This window comes from Pristiophorus japonicus, chromosome 2 (assembly GCF_044704955.1).
Source record: "Pristiophorus japonicus isolate sPriJap1 chromosome 2, sPriJap1.hap1, whole genome shotgun sequence".
Taxonomy (NCBI): Eukaryota; Metazoa; Chordata; class Chondrichthyes; family Pristiophoridae; genus Pristiophorus; species Pristiophorus japonicus.
This window is the reverse complement of record NC_091978.1, coordinates 276,311,150-276,332,277: the sequence shown is the minus strand read 5'-3', so window position 1 is coordinate 276,332,277 and position 21,128 is coordinate 276,311,150. Positions and strand designations below refer to the sequence as shown.

General features: G+C 45.1%; 1 protein-coding gene across 3 annotated transcripts in view; it reads right to left on the bottom strand.

The window, feature by feature from the left end:
• fgg (fibrinogen gamma chain) overlaps positions 1-21,128 on the bottom strand; it is a 47,405-nt gene that overhangs the window by 10,187 nt on the left and 16,090 nt on the right. Inside the window, exons 2-6 of one of the 3 annotated variants that reach the window (XM_070864523.1) lie at positions 15,392-15,774; positions 14,030-15,082; positions 7,472-7,513; positions 7,205-7,388; positions 7,003-7,087 (exon numbers count right to left, since the gene is read on the bottom strand). In XM_070864523.1, the coding sequence (XP_070720624.1) occupies positions 7,003-7,087; positions 7,205-7,388; positions 7,472-7,513; positions 14,030-14,056 (338 nt within the window). In that variant the 5' untranslated portion in view covers positions 14,057-15,082; positions 15,392-15,774. Of the gene's footprint in view, positions 1-7,002; positions 7,088-7,204; positions 7,389-7,471; positions 7,514-7,613; positions 7,753-14,029; positions 15,083-15,391; positions 15,775-21,128 lie in introns of those variants that run through there. The other 2 variants (XM_070864532.1, XM_070864515.1) reach the window with 2 other exon arrangements.

Below are 21,128 nucleotides of genomic sequence, written 5' to 3'. Positions count from 1 at the left end.
TCTGGGCTCAAATTGCGTACAAAATGGCACTAGTTTTCACAATTTTGTTTTGCTCAAGTTTCCGCCCAAACGCATTTGCATATTGTTATATATGTAAACTTGTATTTACTCTGTATAGTCACCAGTGGGGTCATCCCTTGGAGTCCCAAGGGATCCCATAATCCCTTGGGAGCACAGGTATTTAAGGAGGCTTCACAGGTTGGAGAGGCACTCTGGAGACCTGCAATAAAAGACTACGGTCACACTTTACTTTGAGCTCAAAGTGTTCAATCTGACTCTTTCTCCATACACTACAACTGGCGATGAGATACAGAAATCGAACCCAAGGATGCAGAGAACAGTGGGCATCCTGGAAAAATTCTCGGAGGGAGATGATTGGGGAACTTTTGTGGAGCGACTCAACCAATACTTCGTGGCCAACGAGCTAGATGGGGAAGAGAGTGCTGCCAAATGAAGGGCGATCCTCCTCACCGTCTGCGGGGCACCAACATATGGCCTCATGAAGAATCTGCTCACTCCAGTGAAACCCACGGAGAAATCATACGACAACTTGTGCACACTGGTCGGTGAGCATTTGAACCCGAAGGAAAGCGTTCTGATGGCGAGGTACCGGTTCTACACCTACAAAAGGTCTGAAGGTCAGGAAGTGGCGAGTTATGTCGCCAAGCTAAGACGCCTTGCAGGACATTGCGAATTTGAAGGACATTTGGAGCACATGCTCAGAGACTTTTCGTACTTGGCATTGGCCACGAAACCATACTTCGCAAACTTTTGACTGTAGAGACCCCAACCTTGAGTAGGGCCATAGCAATAGCCCAGGCGTTCATTGTCACCAGTGACAATACGAAGCAAATCTCTCAGCACACAAGTGCTGCTACAAGTACTATGAACAAAGTGATGTTGTTTTTGAATCGTAACGTACAGGGCAGGTCACGCATACCTGCAGCTACACGTCTGCAGATGTCTCAGAGTCCACCATTAAGGATGATGAATGCAAGGCCATTAACAACTTGTTGGTGCTGCGGGGGTTTTTATCATTTCCATTCATGTTGATTCAAAGGATGCGTTTGCAAGGGCTGTGGAACAATGGGACACCTCCAACAAGCGTGCAGGTGAGCGGCAAAGCCTGTTAAACCTGCAAACCACCATGTTGCAGAGGAGGACAGATCCGCAGAGGATCACGACAAACCAGAGCCTCAGATCGAGGAGGCAGAGATACGTGGGGTGCACACATTCACCACGAATTATTCCCCGATAATGCTGAATGCGGAACTAAATGGACTCCTGGTGTCAATGGAGCTGGACACGGGCGCGAGCCAGTCCATCATGGGCAAAAAGACTTTCGAAAGGTGTGGTGCAACAAGGCCTCAAGGCCAGTCTTAACTCCAGTTCGTACGAAACTAAGAACTTACACGAAAAAACTGATTCCTGTAATCGGCAGTGTTACCGTAAAGGTCTCCTACGATGGAGCGGTGCACAAGCTACCACTCTGAGTGGTACTGGGCGATGGTCCCATGCTGCTCAGCAGGAGCTGGCTGGGAAAGATACGCTGGAACTGGGATGACATCCGAGCGCTATTGCCCGCTGGCGACACTTCGTGTGCCCAGATCTTAAACAAATTTCCTTCGCTGTTCGAACCAGGCATCGGGAAATTCCAAGGAGCAAAGTGCAGATCCACCTAATTCCGGGGACACAACCCATCCATCGCAAGGCGAGAGCAGTACTGTACATGATGAGAGAAAGGGTAGAGATCGAGCTAGACCGGCTGCAAAGAGAGGGCATAATTTTCCCGATCGAGTTCAATGAGAGGGCCAGTCCTATCGTCCCAGTCCTCAAGGGAGATGGCACTGTCAGAATCTGTTGCGATTACAAAGTAACTTTCAATCGTTTCTCCCTGCAGGACCAATACCCACTACCAAAGACCGATGACCTCTTTGCAATGCTGGCGGGAGGAAAGACGTTCACGAAGCTGGATCTGACTTCAACCTACATGATGCAGGAACTGGAGGAATCATCGAAGGTCCTCACCTGCAACAACACGCACAAAGGTAATTTTGTTTCTAACAGATGTCTGTTTGGAATCCAATCGGTGGCGGCGATATTCCAGAGAAACATGGAAAGCTTACTGAAGTCAGTCCCGCACATCTTGGTCTTCCAGGACGACATCGTGATCACAGGTCGGAACACAGTCGAGCATCTGCAGAATCTGGAGGAGGTTCTTAGTCGACTCAATCGCGTAGGGCTCAAATTAAAACGCTCGAAGTGCGTTTTCCTGGCGCCTGAAGTGGAGTTCCTGGGAAGGAGGCTTGCAGCAGATGGCATCAGGCCCACCAACGCGAAGACGGAGGCAAGCGAGAACGCACCAAGGCCACAGAACGTGACGGAGCTATGGTCGTTTCTGGGACTCCGGAACTACTTTGGTAACTTCTTACCGGGTCTCAGCACACTGTTAGAACCACTGCATGACTTACTACGAAAAGGGGACGAATGGGTTTGGGGCAAAAGCCAAGAAAATTCCTTTGTAAAAGTGAGAAAATTGTTATGCTCAAACAAATTGCTTGTGTTGTATGTTCCATGTAAGTGTTTGGTACTAGCGTGTGATGCGTCGTCATATGGCGTCGGGTGTGTATTGCAACAAGCCAATGATTTTGGGAAACTGCAACCGGTTGCTTATGCATCCAGGAGTCTGTCAAAGGCCGAGAGCGCCGACAGCATGATTGAGCAAGAAGCGTTAGCGTGTGTCTATGGGGTAAAGAAAATGCGTCAATACCTGTTTGGGCTAAAATTCGAATTGGAAACTGACCATAAGCCACTTATATCCCTGTTCTCCGAGAGTAAAGGGATAAATACCAACGCATTGGCCTGCATCCAGAGATGGGCGCTCACGTTGCCGGAATACAACTACGCCATCCGCTACAGGCCAGGCACAGAAAACTGCGCCGATGCTCTCAGTAGACTGCCATTGCCCATCATGGGGGTGGAAATGGCGCAGCCCGCAGATCTAACCATGGTTATGGCAGTATTTGAGAGTGAGCAGTCATCCGTCGCTGTCCGGCAGATCAAAACCTGGATAAGCCAGGACCCCTTATTATCTCTAGTCAAAAGCTATGTACTTCACGGGAGCTGGTCCAGTGTCTCAGTGGAAATGCAGGAAGAAATAAAGCCATTCCAGCGGCGCAAAGATGAAATGTCTATACAGGCAGACTGCCTTCTGTGGGGCAATCGGGTAGTAGTCCCCAAGAAGGGCAGAGACACCTTCATCAAGGACCTCCACAGTACTCACTAAGGCATCGTAATGGTGAAAGCGATAGCCGGATCCCACGTGTGGTGGCCCGGTATCAATGCGGACTTAGAGTCCTGCGTTCACAGATTCAATACATGCTCGCAGTTAAGCGATGTACCCAGGGAGGCGCCACTAAGTTTATGGTCTTGGCCCTCCAAACCGTGGTCTCGGGTACACGTCGACTATGCAGGCCTGTTCTTGGATAAAATGTTCCTTGTGGTTGTGGAGGCATACTCCAAGTGGATTGAATGTGAGATAATGTCGGCTAGCACGTCCGTTGCCACTACTGAAAGCCTGCGGGCCATGTTTGCCACACACAGCCTACCCGATGTCCTGGTGAGCGACAACGGGCCATGTTTTACCAGTGCTGAGTTCAAAGAATTCATGACCCGTAACGGGATCAAACATGTCACATCTGCCCCGTTTAAACCAGCGTCCAATGGTCAGGCAGAGAGAGCAGTACAAACCATCAAGCAAGGCTTGAAGAGGGTAACTGAAGGCTCACTGCAGACTCGCCTATCCCGAATCCTGCTTAGCTACCGCACGAGACCCCACTCTCTCACTGGGATCCCACCTGCTGAACTGCTCATGAAAAGAACACTTAAGACAAGGCTCTCTTTAGTTCACCCTGATCTATATGAACAAAGTGCATACCATGATAGTGCAAATGTGTCACGCGAGATTGAAATCAATGATCCTCTATTTGTATTAAATTATGGACAAGGTCCCAAGTGGCATCCCGGCACAGTCATGGCCAAAGATGTTTCGGGTCAAACTTTCAAATGAACTCATTCACCGGAAACACTTGGACCAGATCAAACTCAGATTCACAGACTATCCTGAACAACCCACCTTGGACCAGACCTTTTTTGATCCCCCAACATATATACCAGTGGCAACAGACACCACAGTTGACCACGAAGCACAACCCATCATCCACAGCAGCCCAGCAGGGCCCAATACACCAGGCAACCCAGCAAGGCCAGTTGCACAGCAGCCCAGTGAGGGCCCAACAAATGATTCAACAACACCAGCTTTCACACCGAGACGATCAACCAGGGCAAGAAGGGCCCCAGATCGACTCACATTGTAAATAGTTACACTATTGACTTTGGGGGTGTGGGGGAGCGGGGGGGGGGTGGGAAGTGTTAGTAACATGTAAACTTGTATTTAACTCTGTACAGCCACCAGAGGGCTCATCCCTTGGAGTCCCAAGAGATCCCATAATCCCTTGGGAGCACAGGTATTTAAGGAAGCTTCACAGGTTGGAAAGGCATTCTGGAGACCTGCAATAAAAGACTAAGGTCACACTTTACTTTGAGCTCACGGGGTGTTCAGTCTGACTCTTTCTCCATACACTACACATTATATTCTGCCATGAACCTGCACAATCGGACAGTGTTTCAAAATATCAGGTTTTTTTTAAAAAATTGGCTTGAAAAATATTCCTTGATATATTTAAGAGTGGTAACAGTTTTATTAATACAGTTGAAATGGGTTTATCCCAAAAAATAAGTATTTTTAATCAGGGTATATAGTCCACCATCTGTGAGTAACTGCATTTTAAATAAGTGAGAATGACTTTAAAAAGACTATCCAGAACCATTTGCTAATTATATTGGTGTACAGTAGTCAGTTTCTTCGTAAATTTAAAAAATATGTAGTCAAAAGCTTTTAAAACATGCCTTTTAGTGACCTTGCACCCAAAGGATCCAGCTTAATTTGAAGAGCCTCTTCGCAGGCCTGCAAATGGGCGTAGTTAACAGAAACTTGCCATGGCGATTAATTCAAACTGGGGGGTGTGGCCAGTTTTGTGGCTTTTTAAACTAGCGCAAAAGATCACACAAATTCAATTTGCATTGGACGTAATTTGCGCTTGAACTTCCTCGATCTTTTAATAAGAACGTAAGAACATAAGAAATAGGAGCAGAAGGTGGTCATATGGCCCCTCGAGCCTGTTCCGCCATTTAATACGATCATGGCTGATCTGATCATGGACTCAGGTTCACTTCCCTGCCCGTTCTCCATAAACCCCTTATTCTCTTATCGTTCAATAAACTGTCTATTTCTGTCTTAAATTTATTCAATGTCCCAGCTTCCACAGCTTTCTGAGGCAGCGAATTCCACAGATCCACAACCCTCAGAGAAGAAATTTCTCCTCATCTGGTTTGGCCAATTTCAGGTAGAATTGAGCAGAAGCTCCAGGCCAATGTGTTCTCGGAACCTATTCAAGAAGGAAGGAGCTGATCAAGAGACTTACAAATACAATAGACTAGTTGAGAAAAGATGGGATTGTAAGGTACAAACCATGAGGAAAGCAATAAAGAGGGTAACATAATTTACAAGATGATGTATGTATTCATTATAATTAAATATAATATTGAAAATAAAAATAACAGACGTGTTGACATGTTGCCATCATGCTAGCAAGACGTTACTAACATTATAAATGGTACAATACGCAAAAGGTTAGAGGAATGTGACCGTAATCCGCGTAAGCAGGTTAGAACTACGCGCTTACAACTTTTCCTGATGGATCGCCTGTGATTATCTGTCTGTAGCAGTAATCTCATGGTCACTGTATGTAGTGGGTTGCGCAATATGATTAAAACGCATTAAGCTGATGTCTCATTCTTTCTTATTTTTCGAGCTTGATTAAAGGGCTCTGGGTACCAATTATCCTGTAAAAATCCAATGGGCTGGATTTTGCATTCAGCAGTGAATGAACACACTTGCACTTGGCCATTGACTTTCTATGGGCTTTTGCACTGGAAGCTCCTGTCAGCCAAACAGCGCAGCGCCCTCTATGGGCCACCTGTGACCTATGTGAACAGGCCAAACAACTGTGTATCTCCTTAACCAATCAGATTGAAGAATCATTAATAAGCAGTATAGAGTCTGAACTCAGAAGTAGAAGACAAAATATTTAATTCAAGGTCAAATCAGGTACTGAAAGCGAAATAAAGAGGGGAAAGTAAAGATAGGCTTAAGCGAGAGACATAAAAGAGAAAGAAAAAGTAAAAAAATAATTAAGTAACTGTTTTAATTTTTTATCTCCAACAATAATAAAAATATGAAGGAATGAGATGCCACCCTTATAAAAGTTAATTTTCAGGGCCAGAAAGGTTATTTGGCAGTAATTAAGACTTATCATGTGTTAAAAAGGTACTTACACTGGAATGGACAAGCCCTAACTTTTTTTGGCAAATTTAGTTCATATATATCAGGTAAATACAGCAACTTCACACCGTTCATTGTATTTCTTACTGTTATCACACATTTTTGAAGGAGCAGGGCATCTCGGTCAGCAATTCACGGATTTTCACGTTTAACTGCGCATGTCCGGTCGCCACAAGTTACTGTCTGATTTCCACGTAAATAATGGTGAGCGCTGACAGCCTCACCATTATTTCTACCAATAAATACGGTCTAATGTATATTTAGCTTATTAGGGGAAAAAAAACTAACACCGAAACAATATCTCAGCTTTTCTCTTTTTTATAGATACTCACAGCCATCTCTGTACTCACACCACATTTTGCTTTTAGTTCAGATTTATAGCTTTTACAGTTTGCCCTTTATCAACGAGAAAAAAAGCTTGGATAATTGGAATAATTAAAAACAAAATTAGTCTTCTTTTAGATGATTGCTTACACACAAAAAGTCAAATACTTTTCCCTGATTTCTTTATTTTCAGAATATAATAATTTTGTACCTACTGTATTTCAATATCTCTGTCTCCACTGGTTCTTTCAAACCTCAGAACCTCTGTCTGTATGTCACGAATCCTTTGGATGTATACATCTTTAAAATATAAGAATACAAGTAAAAGTCATATACACGTTGGCAGGGGAGTCATTCAAAATGGTTTTAAATAAGTGCGTTTCAACTTGTGTAAATAAGTTAACATGGAATTATTACTTGGCAATTGTTTCTTAATGACAGTATTGCTTTCTTCGACGGTTTCAATCTGATTTTGTGTTATAGTGGTTAGATTTTGAATGCCTTTCAAATTTCTTTCAATTGTGCTCAGTTGATAGTAAACCTTTTCTTGAAACGTTTGATAAAAGTTAGCGACTCCACATGTTGTTGGGCAGAATTCACCCTAAATTGTCATAACAGAAAGAAAATGGTGTAATATTGATGTTTCCATCCAAAAGTCAGGCAGCATAGTAAATTGCTACTTACAAAACGGCTGTCTAAAATGCAACAAGCTGCTTCAGATGGAGCCTGTGATAAAAAATAAAGTAGAATATTATCACATGTTCACAGCAGTAAAATTAAACTTATACAAGTCATTCATTGATACCTTTCCCAGAAATTGACTTACAAATTCGGCAGATGAATATGCAAGTAGCAGAACCTGCAGGAAGGAGAAGAGTATTCTCTTTGTTCCTGACATGATATGAAGCAAAACAGAGATTTCCCCTCACTGTGCAAAGTGAATGAACTGAGTCTCCCAGGGCAGCTTTATCTTATTGAGTCCCCAAGCACATGCTGAGATAAAAGCTCACAATGATTGCTAAAGAGACATAGTCCCACAGCACACAGTGGATCAGGTCATAACCTCTGACTCACTCACTCTGTTACAAATAATTTGCAGAACGGAAGAGTGTATCAAATTGTGCCAATCTCTAAATTTTGATTTCCACTTTACTTAAAATAGAATTACTATACAATAACATATTCAAGTTAAATCTTCAAGTGCCAGCTAAATCAAGAGGGTATACAATTTTTAGTGAAAAGAAAATAATTTACCTGCCAAAATAATAGTTTAATACGAAGAGAATAGCTGTGTCACTTTCATATATACTTTGGAGAATATGCGATTCCAGAAATTCGGTTACTGGGTGCCGAAGTCATGAGGAGTAGAGATGACGGGAAATGGAGGCGACGGGGAGTGGAGGTGACGGGGAGTGGTCATGATTGGTTACTTTAATGGGAGATCGGGATGAGCTCCCGTGCTCTTGCTGGCTCCATGTTCAAGAAATCATTTACAATCCTGGTTGGTCCTAGCCGATTCCCCCAAGTATAGCTTATGGTGGTGCAGGTTGCCTCAGGGCAAATCAGTCTTGGAGAGGGCATCTCAAACAGGTGTTAGGTACCTTATTTGCATATGCAAACACAGATAAAGGTTGCATAATTTCTTTTCATACCCAATATGCTGGGTGTCACATTTCTGTCTCGAAATGTGCGCACACTTCCTGCCCACCATATTGTGGCCTTAGTAGTCTGAGTAGCAACCATAAAATGGTCGCTGTGGTAACACACAATATATTATTTTATAAGTAAAGGATTGTTTACATTTTGGTTCCTCATTGCTAACAGACATAAAAGGCCTTGAGGAAAGCTATTTATTACCACAGAGCTGTTCTTAATCTGGCCTGTTCCTTGAGGCCACAAAATCTAACTTGATCAGAGCAGAATTCTCAGGCTAGATTTTTGAATTTTCTTTGCTAATTTTTTCATGTAACGGGGAAGTCACAGGCAGAAAATTTGGCTAAGGGCTCATTCTGCTGCATTTTGTCTTCAGGGCGCTCACTGAACAGCACATAGGAATGCTCTGCCAGGCCAGCAGCAATGTAAACAGAATAGTTGAATAGTATGGTCACTTTTCTAGCTTCACTCTACACCTCCAAATGAACTTTGCCTCACAACCTTACCTGCATGCTCACCCTTGAAATTTATGTCTTTGATTTCCTACTTTAGTAGCAGCATCTGTCATCACCTTAGCGTGCTCTGCCTTCTAATATCTGGGCTGCACTGCTAAATACAGGCCTTTCACACTGCACACATTGTTGTTGCAGACCCACAGTATGAAAGAAATGGGCAATAGAGGCTGGGCCACCCAAAATTAGGCCTCAAATCCACAATGAGACAGAAGCACTCCTACTGTTGGGAAGGCCCACAGTTGAATTAGCCAGAGATGGTAAAATGGAAGGGTAGGTGCCAATTGTAAGTTCATAATATTCTGCTGCTCTTCCATCTCTCGTTTTAGGAACACACCAGACCTTCCTCAATATTGCACCTGGGTCAATCATTATCGTAGGCGGGTCGATCATTATCGCAGGCTAAAGAGGTAAATTTAAAGAGATTTCAACAGGGATTTGAATTTACAGTGTGACTGCTGCCAACTAACCAGAAGCTGGGCAGAACTGTACTGCGCACTCCAACAATTGGAAGCATGATGCTTCTGTTTTTTTTTTAAAAAGATGATCACACCAATGTGCCTGCTCCTTTTCTGGCTTTCTGGCTTTTTCAGCTTGCTCCCTTCCCAGTTTAACATTTTTTTTAATTTTTATAAGCGAACCTGCTCCCGACGAACAGGCAGCGCATATGCGCAGACCACTTCCAGTTCGTTAGCAGCAGTCGTGTCCTTGAATTTAACGCCTCCAGCATGGGTTTCCCGGGGCTCAGGAAACTCACCACTGAAAGAGGCGAGATTGAGTGCACTTCATGGGAGGATTTAAAGTTCTGATTGCCTGATAGCAATAAAGACTCAGGCCGGGAAATTGGTGCTTTTTGGACTGATTCGTTAAGGCTGATTCGGAAGAGTAAATGGTGGCCACCTCGCTGCCACCTGCTTCCGGTGCGGAATGTGGCATCCGCCACTTTGGGCAGGTCAGCAGTGGTGCCATTGCCTGCGCTCGCTTCCCATTTTGAAATGATCCAGATCGTTATGTCAATCGCCGGCAACACCTGAATTGACGCACGATCTGTGATTTCAAACTTCACCGCTCTTGATAAGGCCCTCTCCAAATCACTCATGGAAGAGTGTACTACAGAGCTGCTGCCTGCACTTCTTAAAAGGGACACACACAACTTTCAGGTAAACTTAGATTTTTGCTTTTCGACTGGTTTCTTTACATTTTATTGGAGTAGTGGTTTGGTGTAATATAATTAAAAAGTTGTTAAAGTGCGAAGGGAGTGCAGGGAGTGCTGCTGGATGTTTGCAAGGCTTTGGTTGTTAAAGGAACCCCTCTGAGAAAATCACTTGCTCACAGTCCTGGGGACTCTAGTTGTAGTCTCCCTTGGGCAGCAACATCACAGAGATGGAGCAGAGGCAACAAAGCTGTTCATAGACAGAGGAATAAGCAGAAGAGGAGGAAACAGAAAGAAGCACCCCAGACAACCTCTTTCTGGCCAGGATATCCGGGATGAAATCATCCGCCTGTGGTACCAGTGAACACAACTCCAATTTCCCTTTCAATATTTGTCCCATACCTTACCTTCCCGCGTTACTGACCATCACGGCGTCCGCTTGGCCACAATGCTGAAATAAAAGTCACCACAAAGTAAACTTTCCAATCCAGCTTGATACATCTATCCATCCAATATTGCATCAAAATATCATCTAATGACCCTTGTGCATTCTCTTAATGAGTGACTTGCGTGTGACTTTGCCTGACCTAGTGCTCTTATGCAGTGCAATCCCAGTGGCTGCAGCATGGCTAGTGGAAGGCTGCTGACTTTCAGAGGGGGACACTGCAGATGGCTTTGCAGGATGACCTCGAGGAGCTGGTGGCTGGGAGTGTCAAATCGAGTGATGGTATTTCTTATTCTTCTTCACTCTCCTCTCCCTAGTCAAGCACTGGCTGGATTTATTGTGTGTCTGAAATGAGGCAGGCACAAGGGTGGAGTTGTGGCAAGGGTGGGGAGGGGGGGGGCGGTGGAGGAGATCGGTGGGGAGCAAGAGGTACATGCTTACACCACGTGCAGCTTGTAAATCAGAAGAGATTGTGGGATAAGGGGAAGTGTGATGTGAGAAGGAAGATACGTATGAGGATACTGGCATCTTGTATTCTTTCAGCCCCACCGCTAGCCAAGGTTTCAGCCAAGCCCCTGCCAAGGACAATATTCAGGCTTGGGCTGATAAGTTGCATGTAACATTTGTGCCACACAAGTGCCAGGTAATGACTATCTCCAACAAGAGAGAGTCTAACCACCGCCCCTTAACATTCAATGGCATTACCATCGCCAAATCCCCTACCATCAACATCCTGGGGGTCACCATTGACCAGAAACTTAACTGGACCAGCCACATAAATACTGTGGCAACAAGAGCAGGTCAGAGGCTGTGTATTCTGCAGCAAGTGTCTCACCTCCTGACTCCTCAAAGCCTTTCCACCATCTACAAGGCACAAGTCAGGAGTGTGATGGAATACTCCCCACTTGCCTGGATGAGTGCAGCTCCAACAACACTCAAGAAGCTCGACACCATCCAGAACAAAGCAGCCCGCTTGATTAGCACCCCATCCACCACCTTAAACATCCTTTTCCTCCACCACCGACGTACCGTGGCTGCAGTGTGCACCATCTACAAGATGCACTGCAGCAATTCGCCAAGACTTCAACAGTATCTCCCAAACCCACGACTTCTACTGCCTAGAAGGACAAGGGCAGCAAGCACATGGGAACACCATCACCTCCACGTTCCCTTCCAAGTCACATGCCATCCTGATTTGGAAGCGTATCACTGGGTCAAAATCCTGGAACTCCCTCCCTAACAGCACTGTGGGAGTACCATCACCACATGGGCTGCAGCGGTTCAAGAAGGTGGCTCACCACCATCTTCTGAAGGACAATTAGGAATGGGCAACAAATGCTGGCCTTGCCAGCATCGCCACATCCCGTGAACAGATAAAAAAAAATGGCCAACACCGTTTCTTCCAAGGGGGTGAGGTGAAGCTAGATATGTGAGGTGTTCCCCATGTTTGGTAGAGATTGTTGGTAAGTGAGTGATGGGAGAGGGGATTGTGCATTCAACAGTGTCTGAAGCTAGTGGTGCTTTTGAAGATGCATTCACTGACCTTGACCACTTGGCGGAGGTCAAGAAACTTCTTTGGTTACAGGGGCCAGGTCGTGGGGGCAACACTGTTGGCAGTGATCGCCTCGGTGATTTGATCCCATATCCTTCTTTGTGGAGGGTCTCTTGGCTCCCTGTGGGTAGAGGACCTCTCTTGCAGTGTTGGCCCCCTGCACAAAACTTGAGTGCTGCATCCGAGATCTTGGGTGCCTTTTCCCTAATCGGTTGAGCCATTTGTGTTCGTGCTGAAGCACTTTCAGCATTTTTGATCAGCAGAAAAGGTTGACTGCCCAGTTCAGAAGGAATTTAAAAAAATTTTAAACTGCAGAAGGCAGCTTAGCTTTAAGAGCTGCAGACTGCCTTGAAGAGGAGCAGATTATCTCGCTCCAGCGACGCAAACATTGGCCCCCTGGTGAGCGCACAGCCTGCCAGCAGCGCTTTCTATGCTAGACTTTGCACTACAATAATGGTAATTAGCAGGCAGCACAAAATTAATATGCTGCCTGCGCTTTTTGAATGGGCATGGATAGATCTTGAATCGTGGTACCATGCACATTTTCCAGCATTATCGAATTTCACCCCCTCAGTGCTTACAGCTGCTTTGTCAGTTCACTCTGGTAAACATTTTGCAGAGAGTTCTTGTGATTACCGACATTTCTCAGAAGTTTGGAGGTTTCTCACAACTTGGAGGCTGCCCTCAATTTCTTTGCCTCTGGCTCCTTCCAGTGCACCACCGAAAGCATCTCAAGGCTCTCTCAGTCAGTTACACATAAATGCATAACACAGGTCACAGATGGATTGTTTGCCAGGGTGCCGACTTATGTCAACTTCCCCAACAACAATAGCCAGAATAAGCAGCCATCAGATTTGTGCCACTGGCTGGCTTCCCAAAGATACAGGGTACCATCGATTGCACACACGTGGAAATCTGGGGACCACCAGATCAACCAGAAGGTTTCAGCAGCTGCAATGGATTTCATTCCATCAGTGTACAGCTGGTGTGCAACCATGAGAAGAGGTTCATGCAGGTGTGCCCCAGATTCCCTGGGAGCTGCCATGATGCTTTTATACTGTGACAGTCCAATGTTCCAAATCTCTTTGCATCAGGAAACAGAATGAATGGCTGGCTCGTAGGAGACAAGGGAAACCTTATCAAACTTGGCTCATGACACCTGTGAGGAACCTCACAAGTGAGGCACAAGAGTGAGGTTCTGACTAAAGGTCATCAACCTGAAACATTAATTCTGTTCTCTCTTCACAGCTCCCTGACCTGCTGAGTATTTCAAGCATTTTCTGTTTTTATTACAAGAGTCACGTGACAGCAAATGTGTATTCGAGCAAGCCATTGGCATGTTGAAGATGCGCTTCAGGTGCCTAAATATGTTTGGAGGTACCCTTCAGTACTCACGAGCGAGTGTGTCCAGAATGATAGTGGTGTGCAGCAGAGCGGATGAGAGGTGGAGGACGACCAAAGTGCATCACAAGCATCTTCTGATGATGAGAACATTGAAGAGGAGGAGGAGGACAAAGGGAACAATCAATATGAAGAGAGGGCATCCATCGTCAGACCAGCTGCATACATTGCTACACAGGATGCCAGGGATGCCCAAATAGTTTGAAGGTTCAGCTAGTGGCTCACACAGGAAAAAAAAAGAAATCTTCCAGCTCGCACCCACCACCACTCTCCCTTTGCACAAAACCATCCTTCAACCAAGCATACACCCATTGCACATCCCCAGTGGGTCCCATCGTGTATTGACATTCACCATAGAGCAAGTGCAAGGACATCTTGGCCCTCAGGATGCAATAATTGGCAAGAGATGGAAGTAATGCTAATCATTAAATTTTATGTGCTGTTATAAAAAAAAGGAAACTTATCATAACATTTTATGAAACACCCATGTGCATACCCTTGGTGAATTACAATAGCTTTCACTTACACTTCTTATCACTCCTATGTGGTGCATTCCTTGTGGCTTCAATGGAGGTAGAGGTAGGCTGCTTAGATCCCTGCACTGACTGCTGAGATGCTTTTGGCCTAAGATCTCTGGGTTTCAGAATCCCTGTGGGCCCCGCCAAATCTGATTGGATAAGGTGATACACAATTGCTTTCCCTGTTCACTCAAGTCCTAGGTGCTCGATTCACCTCACCATCGGGAGAGAAAGCAGCATGTTGGGTACTCGTGTGTGGGGGAGTGGAGGAGGGCAATGGGTGAGAAGTGAGAGTGCTTTGAGGGGACATTCCACTTCCATGAGACCTTTCGACATCATCACTCTCCTAGGTGAACACCACATCATGCCTACCGCTCTGCTGCAAACCAGCTTGGTGAAGATTAGTGACACGTTGTATGGCCACACATAAGGTATCTGTTATTCTGTTTAAGCCAGCAGACATCTCTCGCATGGCTGTGTTCATGACCTGCCTAGACTCATTTGAAAGCCGTGCTTGAAGCTCCATGGAGACAGCAATTCTTGCCATGGTAGACATTCTTACACTTGCCAGCTCTGTTGGAAGTGGACTCCTCCATCCTCTCTGCTATTGTGGAGAGTGTGCGTGGCACATCTGTCAGTACTTCGCAAAGTTGTTGTTGTACCTCTATCATTCTCCTTCTCAATTAAAGCACCCGGGGTTTAGCATTTGTGTCCAGATGAGCAGAGATTGGAGAGGATTGTACCCAACAATGCAGACTCTCCACAGTTGTCCCTGCCACCAGTGTCTGCTCAAGCTCACTTGTGAATTGTGAATTACTCAATCTTCTCATAGTTCAGTCATTGATGAAATAAAATCAGCATGTGTGTCAGATATTTTTAATTTTGTCACCAGGCATCAGCAAGTTCATAGTCTCTCCATCTCCATTTGATATGTGCCACTTATCTTCATGTCATCTTCCTCTGCATGAGTTCGCTGGACAATTTGTGGCAGCCCACCTCCTGTCCTCTCTGTCTCCCTTGTGTTTTGTGCTTTCTTCTCTCAAACGGATGAAAAAATAGATCTGTGGAGTAAATGAAGGTGAGATAGTTACCCGATGGATGCAGTGCATCAGTGCATTCGGTGAGGGTGACTATCAGACAGATGCATCACACTGCATAATGACTGGGGTGAGTGGCAGCGGTGGATAGTTACATGGAAGGTGAGGAAGTGCATAGAATGTGAAGAAAGGGTGCTGCTGAAAATTAAGTGGATGTAAGGAGTGATGTGATGGAGTATGCTTGGCAAGACAGAGCGAAGGGAGAGGGGGGGAGGGGAGGTGGAAGAGATGTTGTACACCAAAGGATGTAGGTGAATCAGCAACTGTACTCACTTTTCCTAACCTGGTTAGGCCATTAAAACTGCTTCCTGCACTGCATCCAAGACCGGGGCACAATGCTCCTGCTGCTCATCTCCTCAGCCAACTCCAACCATGCCTTCTTGGTGACAGTTGCAGGTGTCTCGTTCCCATTGCTGGGGAAAATGATCTCCTTCCTGTTCCTGGCTGCACTCAGCAGTAATTCAAGGGAAGCATCATTAAATCTGGGAGCTAGCTTTGCTCGTCCTGAATCCATGTACACCAATTCTCATCATCTCCTTCCAAAAGCTCCTAGATCCTCCAAATTCCATTTTTGCATTGGCCCTTTAAATAGCCGACTTGAGATTGCATCATGTGGGTGCATATCATGCCCACTGCGCAGCTTGGAGACGCAAAATCTGAAAGAGAAAATTTAATGAGGCAGACAACTTAAAATCAGAGAATCCAACTTGTTAAGCTTTCTTCTGGGTTTGGTGCACACAATTCCCACCATCCCAGCTTGGAACCTATCTTTGCCTTAATATCGGACTGACTATCTACCTCCTCACTTTTTAACTGGTTTCTTCAGAAAAAAGGTGTGAACGAAGAGAAGATGGTATCATAAATTCATCACATTACAGGTAATGGGAACTTGCTTATCAGCCTCTCTGAAGCTGCTTTTGTATTATTCCTTTAATTTGGATTCCAGGAGCTGGGTGTCTGTGAGTCTCCCACCAGGCTACGGAAAAGGCATTTAACAGCATCATCACTGGGAGCCAGCTCACTAGATAAAATAATAATATACAAGCAGTTAAGAGATGAGGAATTCTGAGTTTAAAACCTTAGAAAGCAACTAACCAATTTGTGTGTAGTGGAACCCATGGTGAAGGAAACAACATTGAAGGTGGAACAACCGTCGTAAGACGCCACAAGATCCTCTGTCAAAGGGCTTTGGGAAGTTGCTATTTGAAAATGTTATATTGGCAGAGGCACAAAGAACGTCCACCATAAGGTCGCCAACCTCTGGTTTTGAGACAAAAGTTATTGGGGGTAAATTTGACTTTGGATGATAATGTAAAACAGGCAATATCAATTCAGCCATCCATTATACATCTCGTTCGCTTTCATTTGCATTGATTTCATTGAAATGAAAATCGAGAGAGATGTATTACGGATGGCTGATTCAATATTGCCCATTTTACACTATCGCCCAAAGTCAAAATTATGCCCCATTGGCTTTCATTCTTCGCACAAAAAGTAACTGAATTGTGAAATGAGGTCCCACAACATTGATATGAACCTAGAAGTACAATGCAGTAAGAAGCACTGGCCTTGGCCATATGCCTTCAACCAGAGCTTTTTACAGTTGTACTTTTTTTTTTAAAAGTTGTCAGCATTTTTGGGATTGTCAGCTTTTTTGAAGCTGTTCATCAGCGTTATGAGTTTTGTATAATGACCCTGTCTGCGGGATTTGGGACAGGGTCAGACCATCTCTGCCATCCTTCCAGAATTTCTAGGTCCTTCTTTCTAAATTTCCAGAATTAGTGAAAATTCAAGATGATGATTGAAAGGACTTTCAGAAAATGTTGGAATGATTTCATTGGTTCAATTTTTGCTACTTTTTTTTGGTAAGTGTTTACTATTCCAAGTTTCTCATTGGAAAAGTTTTTGAAATTGATGATTTTGATAGCTTTCATTCTGCTTGTGCATTCCATGTCTGTTTGGTTATGATTCATTGCTGTTTTATGAATATGAAGTTTCAGCAAATCAAGTGCAAGTGAGACACAGAATTCTATATGAATTACAGTGAGATACTGAAGCATGATACAGGTGATATGATAGACAAAACCCATTAAACACCTCTCCCAATTTTCATTTTCTTGCCAAGCTGATATCACGCATTTTACATTCTGATGGACGGGCCACATCATTCGCATGCTCGATACTAGACTCCCAAAACAAGCGCTCTACTCAGAGCTCCAACATGGCAAGCGAGTCCCAGGCCGGCAGAGGAAACGCTTCAAGGACACCCTCAAAGCCTCCTTGAAAAAGTGCAACATCTCCACCGACACCTGGGAATCCCTGGCCCAAGACTGCTCAAAGTGGAGGAGAAGCATCTAGGAAGGCATCGAACACAGAGTCTCTTCGCTGGGAGCACACGGAGGCCAAGCGCAAACAGCAGAAGGAGCGTACGACAACCCAAGCACCCCATCCACCCATCCCTTTAACCACTGACTGCCCCACCTGTGACAGAGACTGTAGGTCCCACATTGGCCTCATCAATCACCTGAGAACTCATTAGTGTGGAAGCAAGTCATCCTCGACTCCGAGGGACTGCCTAAGAAGAAGAGATCATGCGTTTTACACTATCAGCCAAAGTCTAAATGACACCCAAATTGTGCTCAAAATTGCACTAGTTTTCAGAAGTATTCTTTTTGCTCAAGTTTCCGCATATTGCCGAATGTAAAATCTCATGAACCAGAGCAAATGGACAGCGTTTTAGAATGGATTTTTTTTTTTTTTAAATTGCAGCAAAAAATATTCCTTGATATATTTAAGAGTGGTAACTTGGTGCAATTTGATTAATACAGCTGAAAATAGGTTTATCACAAAAAAATAAGCATTTTCCAGTCCACCAACTATGAGTAACCCTATTTTAAATAATTGAAAATGACTTAAAGAAAACTATACAGAAGCATTTACCAGTTACATTGGTGTACAGTAGTCAGTTTCTCAGTAAATTAAAAAAAATTAAAAGCTTTTAAAAAGGTGCTTATAAGTATCCTTGTGCCTAAAAGAACCAGCTTCATTTAAGAGCCTGCATTAAGGCTCACAAATGGATGCAATTAGCAGAAACATGCCAGTGATTAATTCGATTTGGGAGTGTGGCCAGTTGTGAGGGCGGGGCCAGCTTCTAGCACAATGTTTTTTTAACTAGCAAAAAAGATCACGGAAACTCGAGTTGCGCTGAACGTAACTTGTGCTTAAAATTCAGCAATCTTTTGTGCTGATTTGGATGATTTTGGGCAAATTGCACTGGAAATACCAGCACAACCGAACTGATAGTCATGTATCTTACATTATTATATATAACTGTATCCTAACATGCTATACATGACTATAAAAAGATATGACCTGTAACCACCAGCATACCTTACCACCAGGGGTGCACTTGCAAGAGACAGGTATATAAGGACAGGTCTCAGGCAAGTGCAGCATTCCAGAACTGTAAAATAATGGTGCAAGTCCAGAGTGACCTTGACTTCACTACATGCCTCGTGTGAATCTGTACTGCGGGGACAGGACTTTACAGTGGCGACGTGTTACGGGATTACAGAATCCACAGAATGGCGAACAACGGATCAGATGAAAAGTACAATGCGGGAGACAATTGGGAGGACTTTATAGAAAGGCTGCAGCAAAGCTTTGTAATCAAAGACTGGTTAGGCAACGATAAGGCAGACAAGAGAAGAGCCCACCTCTTAACCAGCTGTGGCTCGAAAACATACGCTTTAATGAAAGATCTGTTGGCACCCGAGAAACCAGCAAGCAAGTCGTTTGAAGAATTAAGCACACTGGTAAGAGACCACCTGAAGCCAGCGAGCAGCCTACACATGGCCAGACACAGGTTCAACAACTACAGATGCTGTGTGGGCCAGAGCATACCAGACTTCGTGGCAGAACTTCGGAGGTTGGCTAGTTTATGTGAGTTCTCCGATGAACTGAGGAGAGAAATGCTGAGAGACTTTTTCATTGAAGGAATAGGCCACGCAGGCATATTCCGAAAGCTCAGAGACCAAGAACCTGACCTTAGAGGCAGCAGCACTGGTTGCACAGACATTCTTGGTAGGGGAAGAAGAAACGAGGTTGATTTACAATGCATGTACGACAACTAACGAAATATCGGAACAAGAAGTTCACAGCACTAAACAAGCTGCTACCCCCAAACACAGACAAAACCGGGAGAACAGGCTCTCGACAGCAGGCAGAAGCCATCAAGGGCCATGGGAACGGCCGTTCACACCTCATCAACCCACAATGCGAGCAATCAACTACAAACTGAGAGAAGCTCAAGAGAGATCAGCCAGACGCAGCTCATTCTTTGGGAACACTTTGAACAATGAAACAGGTCTGTGCTGGAGGTCTGGGGATGGGCACTCGTCAAGGGGATGTCGATTTCAGCAGGCTGTTTGCAGAAATTGTGAATATACAGGGCATTTGGCCCACATGTGCAAATAAACGGCAGCTTGGCTGGTATACGAATCGGATGGGTCAGAAAGCGAACCAGAAGATGGTGGAGACAGTACCAGGGACACTGATGTACAGTGGGTCAACACGATCAATGGCCGCTGCTCCTACAACAGGATGCCTCCTATAATGATGAGGGTCCTACTCAACGGGATATCTGTCAACATGGAACTGGATGCGGGAGCGAGTCAATCTCTCATGGGCGCTCAACAATTTGAACAACTGTGGCCGCATAAAAGAGACAGACCAAAACTCACAAGGGTCGACACCACACTAAGGACCTATACCAAAGAAATCGTACCAGTCCTCGGCAGCACCATGCTCTCTGACACACACAAAGGGACAGTGAACTGACTTCCCCTGTGGATTGACACCGGAGACCCCCCAGCACTGCTGGGGAGAAGCTGGCTAGCAAAACTAAACTGGAAATGGGATGATGTCCATGCCATGTCATTAGAGGAACGGACCTCCTGCTCAACAGTTATAAAGTGATTTGAACATCTCTTTCAGCCAGGTGTGGGCACTTTCAAAGGGGCCAAAGTCAAAATCTACATCACACAGGATGCTAGACCAGTCCATCACAAGGCCAGAGCTGTACCCTATGTGATGAGGGAAAAGATTGAACACAAACTAGACAGGCTTCTGCGGGAAGGCATTATATCACCTGTGGAATTTAGTGACTGGGCAAGTCCCATCATCCCAGTCATGAAGCCTGATGGATCCGTACGAATCTGTGGGGACTACAAATCTACCATAAACAGATTCTCCCTACAGGACCAGTACCCGCTGCCAAGAGTGGAGGACTTATTTGCCACATTGGCTGGAGGTAAACTTTTCTCAAAATTAGACCTCACATCTGCGTATATGACGCAAGAATTGACCAAGGAATCCAAGCTACTCACCACCATCAACACACATCGAGGCCTTTTCATGTACAATCGATGCCCATTCGGCATCAGGTCGGCAGCTGCTATATTCCAGCGCAACATGGAGAGTCTGCTCAAGTCCATCCCGGGGACGGTTGTATTTCAAGACGACATACTTATCACGGGCAGGGACACCGACTCCCATCTCCGTAATTTGGAGGAAGTACTAAAGCGGTTGGATCGGGTAAGCCTACGAGTCAAGAAATCCAAGTGCCTGTTTCTCGCACCCGAGGTTGAATTTTTGGGCAGAAGGATTGCCGCTGATGGAATCCCCCCAACAGAGTCCAAAACAGAAGCAATTCGCCTGGCACCCAGGCCCCGGAATGTCTCAGAACTGCGCATCTTTCTCGGGCTACTCAATTACTTTGGGAACTTTATGCAGAATTTAAGCACGCTGCTGGAGCCTCTCCACGTGCTACTCAGGAAGGGGTGCGATTGGTTTTGGGGGGACGCCCAGGAACACGCCTTCAATAAGGCACGCAACCTTCTGTGTTCAACAGTGTTTTGACTTTCTTTGACCCAGGTAAAAAGCTAGTTCTCACATGCGATGTGTCAGCGTATGGGGTCGGGTGCGTTTTGCAACATGTCAATAGTGCGAG